At 36.8% G+C, this 15,756-nt stretch overlaps 2 protein-coding genes across 6 annotated transcripts; one reads left to right on the top strand and one right to left on the bottom strand.

Annotated features, from left to right (window-relative positions):
* Positions 1–730: 730 nt before the first annotated feature.
* eif4ebp3l (eukaryotic translation initiation factor 4E binding protein 3, like) lies at positions 731–5,124 on the bottom strand. Its single transcript, XM_067390512.1, has 3 exons — positions 4,766–5,124; positions 2,045–2,218; positions 731–1,258 (listed from the first exon to the last, which is right to left on the bottom strand). Exons 1-3 carry the CDS (start codon positions 4,896–4,898, stop codon positions 1,230–1,232), a joined length of 336 nt encoding a protein of 111 aa, XP_067246613.1. The 5' UTR covers positions 4,899–5,124; the 3' UTR covers positions 731–1,229.
* On the top strand, positions 5,014–15,388 carry hnrnph1 (heterogeneous nuclear ribonucleoprotein H1). 5 transcript variants are annotated; one of them, XM_067390473.1, is made up of 11 exons: positions 5,014–5,144; positions 6,279–6,376; positions 6,462–6,617; positions 6,696–6,839; positions 8,172–8,310; positions 9,358–9,536; positions 12,047–12,150; positions 12,282–12,417; positions 14,109–14,192; positions 14,275–14,373; positions 15,254–15,388. In XM_067390473.1, exons 2-11 carry the CDS (start codon positions 6,292–6,294, stop codon positions 15,355–15,357), a joined length of 1,230 nt encoding a protein of 409 aa, XP_067246574.1. In that variant the 5' UTR covers positions 5,014–5,144; positions 6,279–6,291; the 3' UTR covers positions 15,358–15,388. The 5 variants fall into 5 exon arrangements, with proteins under 5 accessions (XP_067246574.1, XP_067246583.1, XP_067246564.1 ...); XM_067390482.1 differs by lacking the exon at positions 5,014–5,144 and adding an exon at positions 5,423–5,857 and having other exon boundaries at positions 14,109–14,186; XM_067390463.1 differs by lacking the exon at positions 5,014–5,144 and adding an exon at positions 5,425–5,857.
* Positions 15,389–15,756: the final 368 nt, after the last annotated feature.

The following is a 15,756-nucleotide window of genomic DNA, read 5'->3' on the forward strand; positions in this document are numbered from 1 at the left end:
CTGTTCAAAATGAACAAATGAATACATGTTCAGCAAGGATGCATTAAATTGATCACAAGTGACAGTAAATGCATTTGTTACAAAAGACTTATTTCAAAACAATGGGGAATTTTCTAGAATCCTGAGATTTCTTTTTTTCACAATTTCCACAAAAATATTCACAACTATTTTTGATATTGATAAGCAGTAAATCATATTAGAATGATTTCAGAAAGATCATGACACTGAAGACTGGAGTAACCATACTGAAAATTCATCTTTGCTGATATTACATTATAAAATATATAAACAGACACTGAAATTGTGTCTGAAATATTTCACAATATTGCAGTTTTTACTGTATTAAATAAATGCAGCCTTAGTGAGAATGAGACTTCTTTCAAAATCTTAACCCAAACTTTTGAACAGTAGTATACATCTTTTGTCCATGAGGTCCACTTATCTTATAGTATTTTGTTCAGTCATAATTCATAACATTACTACATAATGTCTACAAATGTTTTTTTGTTCTGTTTTGTTTTTTTTTCTTCTCTGCATTGCAAGCCCTGGCATTTCCTTCTGTAAATGCAGATCTAGTTTATCTAGTTAGCAGTAGAGGGGAGCTCCCATGATTTTTGTAGGCGAGTTGTACAAGTTTTGAGACCAAGATAAATAGGATGCAGTTTAAAAACTCTAAATTGATCATAAGACAAGTATTTTTTTTTATTTATTTTTTTATTTCAATCAAAATAATAAAACCTGAGGAAATCCAGGCAAATGAAACACCAGGAAAACCCTGAGGGGACACGGTGGTGTACATCTATTTTCTGATGTGCTTGTCCAAGTGAAACACCAAACATATGCAACAAACTTTCATTTGGCATTTAGTCGGCCTTTACCATTAAACAATCAACAATGTTTGCTGAGATATAATGCTCAGAAATTAGAGATTTTGCAATGGTTTTGTCCCAGCTCACACGTAATGCTACAAAAAAAAAAAAGTAAAAAGTACCATATGTACAATAAAGAACTTTAAAATATCACAACTTACAATCATGTTTTTTTTTTTTTTTTTTTTGGTAAACGTTGAACAAGTACTTTTAATCAAAAGAATAAGACACCCTTTGGGTGTTTAGCTCATTAAAAAGCCTGTTAATCTGGTGAATATGTGATGTCCGCTGATTGTGAGGTAAGCAGCATCATCCCGACAGATAAAATAGAGAGTTCTCCACAGGAGGTAGATGAAAGACTCAAATGTCCATCTCAAACTGGTTGTCATCTAAAAAAAAAGGAAATACAAATAAGGTTCTTTAAAGGCATTTGAACAGGGAAATTTGAAAATCCAAGCAAACTGGAGTGAACGCTTAACAAAAGTTTTTATAGAGAAAAATGAAAATTCTGACATTTATTCATCAGATCAGATATATCATTTATAAATTTCTTTGTTCTGCTGTACACAAAGGAAGATATTTGGAAGAATGTTTGTAACCAAGCAGATCTGCCCCCCCCCATTGACAACCATAGTAATTATTTACCTACTATGAGAGTCAATGGGGGTGAGATCTGCTTGGTTACAAACATTCTTCCAAAATATCTTCTTTTGTGTTCAGCAGAACAAATAAATGTATAAATGATGTATCTGATCTGATGAATAAATGATGACAGAATTTTCATTTTTGGGTGAACTATCCGTTTAAGGGTTCTGTCAGGCGCTTCATATATAGAACCTTTTAGAGGTTCCCATCATGGGATCATTTTATGCGTTTAGTTTTAATCAATTAATTTTTGTGTTAATTAATTTTTTTATTTTAATTACATTTTATGAATTAAACAGATCATAAACATACTTTTCACTAGAAAAAAAATAACCTGTTAAACATGAAAGATTTTTGGTATAAAGGCTCTATATAGACACCATTGAACCTTGTTTTCCAAAGAGTACAGAATATACTATGATTAAGCCCTCAGGTTTCTCCTGAAATAAATTAATGTTTCCTGGAAATGTTATCACAGAACAGGATTTCTTTCCTTTTCTTTCATTTTCTGGAGCAGACAGCAACTTTACCTGCCAGACCCTTCTCCTCCTCCAACTCCTCTTTGAGTTCCTGCAGTTTGGACATTGGATGGTGTGAAGGAATGGTCACCCCAGGAATCTGGGGCAAACAACAGGGTGGAGTCCGGGCAATTGGAGAGTTCCTACAGTCGAGGAGGAACTTTCTGTCATAAATGATCCGAGTTCCTGGAGGAGGGATAGGACATATATTATAGCAACCAATCGGATGGCTAGAAAAAAACATATTTACATTTTAGGCTGCAGACTACCACGTGTGAGGGGGAAAAAAACTAGGATTCAAGTCAAATGTTTTAGCACTCAAAAGCAGTCGTTGAAATGTGGCTTTGAAGTCAAACATATGGATTTCTTGGGATTATACCAAACAAACAGCAATTATTGATTTAACAAAATAAAAGAAAGACAACAACTAACTCAATGTGCCACTTAACACGCCCATGCTATTGGACAGCAAACAAAGACTCAAATGTTTGACATTTTACAAGTGAAAAGAAGCTCTCAAGCACCCACAATGAAAATGGGGTGAACTGAATTGCTGGACTCAGCACCTCCCATTTTAGTTCTAGGAAATTTGAGCACTTCTGCACATGAGCATGCAGAGCCGAGCCACGGGGGCACCACGATGTAGCCGAGTTTAACCTCATGTTAAGAGAAGTTGTGAACACACTTCACTAGCCCTGGTTAGATTTTTTTCTGATTTGAGAACTGTTAGTCTGACAGTCTTTGAAGCTATACTGTACCTAACAGTGGCTGAAAAACATGTTACGCAACTTTTGCTATTCAGTGCAATGTGTTCTGGACAAAAGGGGGTTGAGAGACGAGGGGGAGGGGTAGGGTGTGGACGGAGATGGTGACGGGGTTGGACAAACAGTGGACACAACTGGAAGCTGCTCTGGCCTGTGGAATGCGGGGAGACCATCCAAACCATCCAACAGTTTCTGCAAGACTTTGTTCTGCTGAGGCATGTTTTGCTCAGCTGCTCTTCAACATCTTAGAATTCAAGAAAAATGAAGTTTTCATAATGCATCATGATTAAATATAGCCTAAGTGTACAATCTGTTTAGACTAAAAGCACTCCCGGTCACCCCAAAATCAACAGGAAAAAATGTGAAATTGTCTAAATTGTGAAGTCTATTTTTGCACTATTACTATAATTATTTTTGCAATTGACTATTATTTTTTTTATTGTGACAAATTCTCTGAAATTATACTTTTGTATTTTTTAGTATTTTTTAATTAAATCAAAATTAATTAAATACTTTAAATGACTATATATATTCATAATTAATGTAGTTTCCATTATTGTTGAGGGAATTATGGGGTCATGATGTCAAAAAAAAAAAAAAAAGTCCTAAAAAACAAGCTTTATTTCTGTGTTTTGGTTGTGGATGAAAAGGAATCTGTACAAATTTTGGCAGACATTCACAGTTGGTCTATTTATAGACAGCAAGTACAGTTATAAATATGCATGTACATAAACATGTATGCACATGATTCTGATCTGTTATTTTTCATTCTTCTGTGAGGGAGCTCTCCATGATACAGTGGCCCCAATGAACCCATATTCCAGAGCACATAGAGTTCTGTTATTCCTGAAATCCACAACAGCTGTGGAGGAGGAGGGGTGTTTCTAAGAATTGCCTGCTCCTCTGGCATGTGCTACAGTTACAGCCACATGCGAAAGATATTCTAGCGAGGGACAAAGGAGATTGAGAAACATGCAGGTCCTGCCCAGAAAGTAAAAGGGTCAAGTGTTTGTTTTTCAAATGATTAGATTAACTCAATGCCTAGTATCAATTTGGGGACGTGCAAGTCGTAAATCAGATAACCAGACATTGTTACATAAGAAGCATGGCAGTTGGGCTATCTTGCTACAGATGGTCTGCCATCAATGATTAACTTGTTGTGCATAACAAACGTTTGTGTAGCAACAAGAATCTGTACCAGTGAAACAATTCACTGGCACACAACATCTCAGATCATTACAATTTAATAACATAAACAGAGGTTTTATTTTTCATTTACTTGTGTTATAATACATGCACATCCCCTGATTTAATGCAAAAAATAAAATAAAATAAAATATAGCTTTATCTAATTAATATATGGGTATATCATATGTATTAATGCAAGTCAAGCTTAAAAAGTACTTTCAAATTGCTTAAAATAGTGAGTTGTAACACCATTAGTTTAACCAACTAGAAATTAGTCTGAAGAGAAACGTTTTTTTTACATTTATTTTGATTTTGTGATCATGTTAATATCACAAAAAGATCAATATATTTTGAATAAGCAACTTATCTTGCTTACTTTGATGTAAAACATCCATCCATATATATATATATATATATAATATATATATATATATATATATATAAATTATTATTATTATTTATTTATTTTTCTGTCAACATTAAAAAAAAAATGAAGTGATGGGGGATGGCTAAATGTGTTACAACATACAGTTTAAACCATCCCAAGATGGTTTGCTGGTCTTAGCTGGGTTAGCTGGTTAAAGTTGGTCTCCCAACCTGACAAGTGCCCAAAATCCACCTAAACCAACAAACAGACCACACTGGGAGACCATCTAAGATCTGGGTTAAGTTTTTCCCCCTAGCAGAATAAAAAAACAACAACAATATTCATCAAATTAATGTACAGCTACCTACAAAAATAAAAACAAACAAACTGTATAATCATAAAACACAGTCTTACCCCCTGGTGTGGTGGAGAAGAGTGTTCCTCCAGGGGTCTGACTGTAGCAGTCTGGGAGCTGAGACCAGTCTTTGAGGTGCAGCACGCGCGTGGGAATGGGGCAGCTCTTGCTCTGCTGCGTGTTGGCGGACATCGTGGGCGAAATGCGCTCAAAACTTTTTGACGCTAAACACGGTGATATATAACGTTAAGTTCTATCCAATCTAATCTGTCTATACGACGTGTCTGGTTAAGATCAAGCTTGGCTCAACAAAGTTTTAACAACATAAAAAAATGCCAAAGATATTTTTAGCGTGTTGCAGACAGCACTGGTCTTTTGATACTCGAAGAAGCGAGACTGTCTGTCCGCAGGGCTGAGGCGCAGTGGTGTTGCGCTTGGGTGAGTGAGGGGGTATTTAACAACAGAACCGACTACGTGACTCGCATCATGTGATAAACGAGACTTGAGCAACAACAAAAACAGGCGGTGTACCATGCAGGGTTGCCAGATCTTTGAGGGAAATAGATTTACTTTTTTATCTTATTTTATTTTTTTACAAATCGTCTGCCAATAATTTAAATTAAAGGACACTACTTAAAACCTTAAGTAGTGTCCTTTAAAGCCACAAACTTATAAGGTTTAAACTTAAGGTTTGTGTGATTTCACGAAAAGTTATTGATCTTAAATTGGTTCAAGTAGTGTAGTTTATTATTATAAATAGAAACTGTTCACAGGTGTAATTCCGAATTGTAATAGTCCTGTGTAAATAAAAACATAATTTCCCATATTTGTTTGGTTTGATGCACAAATACACATAACGAAATGTCATGTACAAAAATGTTTTTGTCATATAGATTTAGAGCGCTGTAACGTTTTTACACCCCAAACAGGAGGTGTCGACAAACGCCCTCTTTTAGTTTCTGAATCCGCATTAGATCAGTGAAGAGCGCCGTTCATCGCCCGTTCATACGCGAGCACAGTTCACCTTGTCGTGTTATATTATTATTTATTTATAGACATATATAAGAAGTGGTAAAATACTTTATTAAGGGGTTGATATATTACATCAACTGGCTTCGGCTGTGTAGACTCTTTTGGGGGTTTATCAGAAGGTATGTGGTGCAGCTAGCTCGCTAAGCTAACAGTTTCGTTTTCTCAGTTTCCCATTTATTATGTAAATATAACTATTTACTATTACCTATTTATTTTATGCCTAAATGGATCTTCTTTTGGTTTTTCGTTTTGACTGAATAGCTTTTTATTAGTTAGCTAGTTTAATAATAGCTAGCTAGTTTAATAATAGCTAGTTATTAATTTAGCTTTTTATTAGTTGGACCTGTGTGTGTTATATATATGGACAATATGAGTATTTTGCTTTATATGTTGTATATCTGAGTTGTTTACCATGCAGTGAGGCTCCATTTGAGATGAATATAACTTTATGAAATGCAGCTAATTTTAAAACCGATATTAGTCCATGTAATACTGCAGTGTATTATAGATTCATCTGTCCTATAATTTGTGTTTAAACAGGTTTATTTCCAGCATGGCGGATGGAGAGGGGTTTGTGGTGAGAGTCAGAGGTTTGCCCTGGTCCTGTTCTGTTGATGAAGTTCAGAGGTTTTTCTCAGGTAAAAGAGCCTCTGCTTAAATCTCCATATTTTCTTCTTATGGTTTATTCCCTGCTTGACTAATTCTGGCTAAATTTCATTACAGAATGCAAAATTGCGAACAATGGAACAAGCATACACTTCACATACACACGGGAAGGACGACCAAGTGGAGAGGCATTTGTTGAGTTTGATTCGGAGGAAGATCTTAAAATCGCAGTGAAGAAAGATCGCGAAACCATGGGGCACCGTTATGTAGAAGGTAGGCAGCTCCTTTTGCCTTAGTTAAGATCCTTAATAATTAATGACAAAATGCTGATCGATTCATTTATGGTTTCAGTATTCAAATCAAATAGTGTTGAGATGGACTGGGTTCTTAAGCACACCGGACCGAACTGCCCAGACACAGGAGGGGATGGCCTGGTTAGGCTTCGCGGTCTGCCATTCGGATGCAGCAAGGAGGAAATTGTCCAATTTTTTGCAGGTATGTTTGATAGGAAGTTCCAATTCCCCACTTTACACACAATTAAACAGTATGCCAACATCTACGGTGTATTTTAGCTCATCAAACCATCATTTGCACATAAATGAACTTTTTAATCAAAGTGCTCAGTTAGTCATTTAATCTTTAAAGTTAGGATTAGTTGAAATTTGTATTAAATCTCCAAAATTGGATCATCCAGAAGGACCAAGATGGGTCACTTTTTATCCAGCTTTGTCCTTTAAAGGGTTAATTCACACAAAAATGAGAATTGTCCTCATTTACTCACCCTCATGTCAAACCTATAAGCCTTTTGTTCATCTTCAAAACACAAATTAAGTTATATCTGTCCATTGAAAGTATGTTCACCCAAATCTCTGACACTTCAAAATGTACATAAATAGATTGTAAAATAAATCCATATGAACTGAGTGGTTTAATCCAAGTCTTCTGAAGAGACACGATACTTTATTTGATGAAAAGATTTAAGTTAGGCTTTTATTCACATATAAACATTCTTGAGAACAAACCTCATTGGTTCTTGCAGAAGCTCAAACATGCAACGTAACACACGAGAATGAACATCATTGGTTCTCGTGCCTCAAGCAAGCATGCTTGAGCTTTCACGACCAAAACTGAATGATGTATACATTATTCGCTGATTAGGGCTATGACACTAAATTGATGCATCTCAATTCGTGGATCGATTCTGATATTTTCCGAATGCATCACGATTCTCTCTCAAATCGATTCTGAGGGTAGTTTTTAACAGCAGATGGTGATCTAGGCTAGTTTTTAGCCGCACGCTACAGAGTACGGCTGTTAAAAACTTAGCTCAGAATCGTTTTGAGAGAGAACCGCATTGCATTTGGAAAGAAGGTGGACAAAATCTCATGGGTTGGGAATGACACGAGGGTGAGTAATTGATGACAGAATTTTCATTTTTGAATGAACTATCCCTTTAATGTAGTTATAAGAAATTGTACATTTTAAATTAAATTGCCTCAGCCCTTTTTGTAGTTTTTAGATTTGAACTAAAACAGGTGTACAACAATCTAGGCATTTATTGGGGCTTTCCAAACAAACAGAGATGGGTTGAGACAGATGCTCAATAGGTATTTGATTTAAGTGACCCTTTTTTCTTTTTCTTGCACCAAATTATCCATAAGTTGTGCCAGAAAAGGTTCAAGTGTATTGCGGCCCCATTTGGTATGTTTATATAGTATCATTTCTCATTTGACATAAAGAGAAACCCATAGAGTAAATATAAAGTCTTGTTAATGGGCTTGTGACTTAATTTGTCCCCCACTGGGGTTATCTGTCCTTGGGTTGAAGGGTTGGAAATCGTGCCAAATGGGATAACATTGCCGGTGGACTTCCAGGGGAGGAGTACGGGGGAGGCCTTCGTGCAGTTTGCTTCACAGGATATAGCCGAAAAGGCTCTAAAGAAACACAAGGAAAGAATAGGGCACAGGTGGGGATGGCTGGTTGGTTGCCTGGATACGTTGCTTTTCTTATGGTGTTCACCTCATTAAATCATCCACTGCAGAAATGACAAGACATGACCACAGATGATTTGATGACAAATAAAAAAACAAGGAAAATGAAGCCCAGTAGTTTATCTGTTTTTGGTGCTGAGTGAACCATTGAGCTGCACTCTATAGATTTAAAGAGGAAAAGTGTTTTGCAGATATTTGAACTTAGACATAGAGCTTTAGTGAATTTTCACTCTTAACTCTCATTTTCATGGACATTCAAAGCATTTTGGGATGGAATTGAATCGATATATCTGCCAGACTCATTAAAAGTGTGGCCACATTAGTAACATTTTACAGTCAAAAAGGTCCTTTGTATACTGTCAATTGCTCGCACACAAGTTACTTTCAGCTTTCTGTTGGTCAGTTCCCAGTTGGGTAGATTCCTGTTAAAATTATTGGATTTCAACTGTGAAAATTTTGCTGATCAATGTTAATACGCCAATATTTGGTCTTTTGAGATCAGCCTCATTTAGCTAATTGGCATCAGCCCTCCCTGCTTGACCGATCACATGGCCACTCAGCACTAAGCCTGATGTAATAGGAATCTGTCAGTGTTTCTGCCATTTGAAGACTTCAGATCATGAGGACCCAGTTAAACAGGTAATACAAAGTTAACCCTAACAGTCTGAAGTGCTTTGCTAGCAGAGAACGAAAGCAGCGTGTCAGTCCAATGAGACCACATCACGCCTTCGGGTGACCATAAGAAAAGTTCTTTATAATGAAGGGTTGAATGAAACTAATTATATAAGGGTTCTTTATTTTCTGTCTCTCTGTGTCTCTTTTTTTTTTTTTTCGGAAACTGTTACGTAAAGTCACTGAACGGAGACGCTGACTGTTAATTAGTGTCATCCCAGAGTCATTCTAACTAAGGGTGTTTGTTCATTAGACCCGTTTTCAGACAGCCTTATTTATACTGCACGCAGGAATGCTCTTGTCTTGTGCCACTAGACCCTGGTGCTATTACTTTGCCTTTATGTCCTTAGGTATATAGAGATCTTCAAGAGCAGCCGTGCGGAAGTGCGCACACATTATGAACCCCAGCGTAAGGTCATGGGCATGCAGAGACCGGGCCCCTACGACAGGCCAGGAGGAGGCCGCGGCTACAACAGCATGGGCAGAGGAGTCTCCTTTGAGAGAATGAGACGTGGAGGCTATGGTGGAGGTAAAAATTTTTTTGGTGCTTATCAATATTATGCTACTGATAGAGCTAAATAATGTTTAACCTGGAGCATTCCTTTAATATAATGACCTACTGTACAAAAGTTTGGGATTGGTAACATTTTTAAAAAATGTTTCTGAAAGAAATGTCTTCTGCTCAGCAAGGCTGCATTTATTTAATCAATAATATGGTAAAAACTGTAATATTATGATATACTTTTACAGTTTTAAATAACTGTTTTCTATTTTAATATATTGAATAAAGCTGAATTTTCAGCATGATTTACTCTAGTCTTTAGTGTCACATGATCCTTCAGAAATCATTCTAATATGCTGATTTTCCACTTAAGAAGCTTGAAAACAGTTTTGCTGTGTAATATTTTCTAAAAAAAAAATTTTCAGGATTTTTTTGATTAATAGAAAGTTCAAAAGAACAGTAAATAGAATGTTACCTGTTATCTAATTATTAGGGGTGTAACGATACACTACATGTCACGTTTCGATACGATTTATGATACTGAACTCACAATACAATACTATCGCGATACTTTAAGCCTCAAATATTCCCCCATTGCATCGTTATACATTATTTTCAACATTAAATATAGTAGTTTAATGTAGTACTGTCACTGAAACTCTGTAAACATTCATTTTTCGTAAAGCAGTACACTTGTGCTTTCAATGCAGGCATTCCTTGTATCTCTTTTAAACAAGCAGCGCACGCACAGTATCTGCCGGTGCTCACTATGTCCCACCTCTCTCTCTATTAATGCACTTGCATGTTAAGAATAAACCATCTAAAACACTTTTAATCATCATACTACCAAAACTAAAAACGCAATATGATAAGTTAAATTGCTATGCGCATATGCTTTGAAGTTATAATCGCAAAACGTGTCAAAATGACTATTCCCAAACTTTTATTAGTTTATTCAAAAATTAAAATTCTCTTTTCATTTACTCACACTCATGTTCTTTTCGTGGGTCACCGTCACACACACATGCAAATTTAAATATGTTTATTGTAAATCTGTTCATCATAAACCATTGTCTCTCTTCAGAAGACTTGGATTTGGATTAGACTGCTCGATTGATTATTTTTACAATGCCTTTATGACCTTTTTTGGGTCTTTTAATGGGTGGGTTCACACAAAAATTATTCATTAAAGTCATTAATTACCCTCATATTTTTCCAAACCCATAAGACTTTCGTTCAACTTTGGAACACAAATGAAGATCTTTTTGATGAAATCGGAGAGCTTTCTGTCCATAGACAGAAACTGACACTTTGATGCTTCACGAAGTTTATAAAGAGATCGTAAAACGAATCCAAGCGGTTGAATTGAGTGGTTTAGTTAAAATTTTCTGAAGAGACACGATCACGTTATATGATTAACAGTTTGAATTTAGGCTTTTATTCAGATTAACGAAAATCTTATAGATTTGAAATGACATGAGGGTGAGTACATGACAGAATTTATATTTTTGGGTGAATTATACTTTATAAATACAGTAAGCTGAGTCTTGGATAAAACCATAGGCGTAATTTGCGGGTGGGACAGGTAGGACATGTCCCCACCACTTTTTGAAAGGGTCAGTATTGTCCCAACCACTTTTTGAAACATCTCGTGGCACGGATGTCTAATTACAAAAGAAACACCTCTAGTTGATTATCAATTTGTGTTAATGATAGGCGATCTGGTGCTGGGATGTGTGGTTTTTGAAATCATGTTGAGTGCTCGTTGTCACTGTTATCAGAGGCGCAAAACAGTGTTCTCTTGGCGCTTGTGCACACTGCGGATTCACATGGACAAGCGCTTCAATCTATCGCTTAACTGTTGCAGAGACTCACTATTCGTTAGGTTGAAATCACAAAACAAAATACACATAAACGTGTCCTTGCTCTTGATATACAATCACTGATGAACATCTTTGGTTTAAATGAAGAAAAAAAAATCATACATGGATGGATTAGAACCCTGAACCTCTTGCACGCTAAACAAAAATGCTGCCACTAGTCCATCAGGACAGTCTATTATTAAAAGAGGATCCACGTATTTATCAACTAATATATACTCTCGAGACGAACAACATATTGTAAAACAAAGTTACGCCACTGGATAAAACTAACTCTATCGTGAATCATATTTTTTATATCACCAATACATGTTGCATTGTTGCACATGTAAAGTAAAATCACAAATTTAGATTTATCGGCCAAAATATTGGTATTGGTATATTTCAAATATAAGTTTAAAAAATGTTATCTGCCAAAATTTTTATATCGGTGCATCCCTAAACGTAACTCTAACAAAATTCAAGTTCGGGGAAGGAAGCGGCCATTAAACACAACTTTAATTCTAAAATAAACATAAACAACAAAACGAAAGGAATGGCAGCGGCCAACTTCTGCATATAAGCATAACAAAGATATTTGTGCACAGTTAAGTAAAATAGTCAGTGAAAAGCTTATCAGGATTTTTTAATTTGTTCTTTCTCTTATTTTAATCAAAGATGGTCGTTATGGAGATGGCAGCTCCTCATTTCAGAGCACAACAGGGCACTGTGTGCACATGAGAGGCCTTCCGTACAGAGCTACTGAGACAGACATATATAATGTGAGTCCTTATACTCACAGATACATGTTTATTTCCAGACTATGTACTTTGTGTCTTTTAATGCAAAGCATTTTTTCAGTTAAATTATATAGCATCCAGTTTACTGTCTGTCTCCATGTTGTCCTCACTAGTTTTTCTCTCCACTGAACCCGGTACGTGTTCACCTGGAGATCGGTCCCGATGGGAGAGTGACGGGCGAGGCAGATGTAGAGTTTGCCACTCATGAGGACGCTGTGGCTGCCATGTCAAAGGACAAAGCCAATATGCGTAAGTATTAGGTGGGAATAGCTACATTCACACTGCAAGCCTTAGTGCACAATTCTGATTTATTACTCAGGCCCTGTGTTTACACCTGGTATTAAGCTGTGTTTTGTTAGATCGGATCACAAGTAGACGAGGAAGACACACCCATTTACACTTAGGGTTTTAATCCCTTTTTAATTTTTTTTGGTCCACTTTTTTGAGGGGAGGATTTATGGGCTTTTTCAGATCTTTTGATGTAATGGATGAAATATGCTCAGGCAATTTACATATGAACTTGACCGGAGAAGAACGAAAAACATACAGAGAGCAGCGCTCCCTTCTGGCTAGTGCGCTTCCCATAATGTTTAAGCATTAGGTCATTGGCTGTTTGAACACATTCGACCACATAAGCATCTACACTACGAAAGCAATCCAGTCGAATGCATTTTCGACTACCTCTGGAAGTGGCTAAAAGTATAAACAGGGCCTCACATCCAATTTCTTCGTGTGGCTGTTCTTTTTTTTTTTTTTTTTTTTTTTTTTTTTTTAAATGTGATCAATATCAGAATTGAGTGTGAACTGGCCACAGTACTGTAATGAACCCACAAAAGAATAATAACAAATATTATAGGTCATACATGTTCATTTATAAGGTGATGCGCCATGGAAGCCTGCAAATTTGTGCACAGGCGATAAGGAATATGCAGATGAGGATGAGATTTAGAGAAATATTTTTCTCGTATAGTTTTCCCTCAAGCTTTGCTTGTATAGAACTGTCACTGTAATACGTATAACAGCTCGCTGTCCCTCCACTGACTAAATCTGCTGCAAATTTCCATATTCACAGTGACCAAAAAATTAACAGAATGTACAAACTTTGGAATGACTCCCATCAGCACAGGACTAACGAAAGTTGATCTCAGGCGTAAAAGTTACATGAGTTCCGATATGACTTCAGACTTCAGAGGTTGCATTGCAAAACCTCAAACCTGTATCTGATTTAGGACTACATATGGTGCAAACCAGAATTGAAAAGATCAGGGGAAAAAAAACATTTGAATCTACGTTGAGTTTTTTTGCCTGCAGTCTGAACGTAGCTAAATACAAAATATTGGAATCAAATGATATTCATTAGGTTCAGGTTTTGCTAATGTGTCTTGAATGTCTGAATTCTTCTATTGAAGCAAACTGAACACCTTACTAAAACACTTGATGATAGATGATAATCTGGGGCCAAATTCACAAAACATCTTAAGGCTAAAAGTAGTTCCTAACTTGCCGATTTAGGAGAAACTCTTAAAAATAATGGGCGTGTCAGTCCTAATTTAAGGAGTCCTAAATTTTTGCTCTAAGAGTATTTCACAAAGCATTTTAGTGCTAAAACTAGCTCCTAAGTCTGTAAAACGTTACGAGTAGTCAAGAGGACTCCTAAGTCACTAAGACCAAATCACAAACCGTCCTAATCCACCCAAAGACACTGTAGCCTACACTATTGAGGCAATAGCGATAGAGCCTTGGGTGCTGAACCTTTTCTTCATAAATGCAATACATTTTGATTTATAGATTTAAATCTGATGAGACGCCAAAAAAAAATCTTTAACAAATAAATTAATATTGTCTGATTAAGGTTTCACACTTACAAATGATTAATGAATGGATAAAAAAAATGTGATGAATACGGCCCCTGGAGTCTAACAACACTAATTGTCATGCAGAGCATCGTTATGTGGAGCTGTTCCTAAACTCAACGGCAGGGGGCGGAAGCGGAGGATATGGTGGCCAAATGATGGGCGGTATGGGTAAGAGCTCTTTACCTCTTCTTCAGAAATGAGTAACTCTTACTGAGCAGCTATTAGGAGATGCAATATTGTTGCTCTGCAGGGAACCAGTCATCATACGGACACAGCAGCCAACAGATGGGCTCTGGCTACAGCGGTGGTTATGGTAACCAAAGTGGCATGGGGGGCTACAGTGACTACAGTGAGTGTCAGCTCTTCCGTAGCTCTGCTAGCCGGTTCCATGCCAAATCCTATCGCCCTTGGACCCCTAGGGGTAGCTGTTTGTAATGCCTGATTAAAAAGCCTTTCGTGTTATCCTGTTGTAGATGATCAGGTAAATACAATCACCATTAAACAGTACTTCAATACAAATATTATCATTTTAATAAAGTTTGTCTGGATTTTACATTGACTACAGTAGTATCTTTCTGTTGTGATACCTAAAATATAATGTGTATGTAATGTGTATCGTTCGACATTACATTCAGAGATTTTTACATGAAACTGCTGAGTGGTTAGCTTACCAACCAAATCAAAGAGACAAACATTTTTTTTGCCATTTTATATATGACAATTTGTACACAAGATGTATAATTACATAAAAAAATATTAATTGATGTTATGTTTTAGAGACATGTTGCTGGTTATGATGCATTTTGCGATTAATAATTGAATTGGGTTCCAAAAAGAATTTCTAGGGAGTTCTTCCAGCCAATGGAATTTTTTGGGGTCCAAGTGGGGTAGAATTTGACGCGTCACGGAAGGCCCCATCACATGACCTCTGTCAATGCAGGATTTCACGCAGGTCAAATGATGTAATGTTTACACTCAAAGTTCAAACGGTTTCACCTTTGACCCCACCTGACTTTTTAAATCACTGTTATCAATTGCCAAACAATTCAACAGGTGTTCAATTTCATGGTGGTGAAATTGAAATTAAGGTTTTACAACCTTAAATCATCCTTCATGACAAACCTGCATCACTTGTCATGTGACCGGGCCTTGAGAATCATAGCAGACATGATTTCTTTTCGCGCTGAGAACTCCCTGGTCCTAAAATGTGTATTTCTCCCTCCTGTCAGGTAATCAGGGCGGAATGGGCAGCAGTTACTATGGCGGAGGCAGCCGCGGATCCATGGGAATGAACGGCCTCAACAGCGGCATGGGGGGAGGCTGGGGAATGTAGCCTCTGGGGCCTTTCATAGCTGGTTTATAACCTACAACAAACCTTAATTTAAACAGTGTCCTCTTTTGTTTGTTTGTTTGTTCCTTGCTCCATTTTAAGTTGTTTCATAGCTTTACACAAGCCAACTTCTTTTTCCGTTGACATGGTTGAAGAAAATCATTTAACTAGAGTTAGTAATTTATGTTGAAGAGAAGTTCTTTATTTGCTGAAATGTGACAGCCCATGTATCACACTGGAGAGGTGCCTGTAAATATGTTTACAGTCGTGTATAAAAAGAGGTGATTTTTGTTACCTCATTGCAGGGCACAGTGGGCCAACTTTATCAAAGCCTTTAGTACAGGTTGACGTCTTTGCACATGGAGGTTTCACTCTGTCAGCGAATGTAGCACATCATATCTT

Source organism: Chanodichthys erythropterus, chromosome 1, assembly GCF_024489055.1.
Source record: "Chanodichthys erythropterus isolate Z2021 chromosome 1, ASM2448905v1, whole genome shotgun sequence".
NCBI lineage: Eukaryota > Metazoa > Chordata > Actinopteri > Cypriniformes > Xenocyprididae > Chanodichthys > Chanodichthys erythropterus.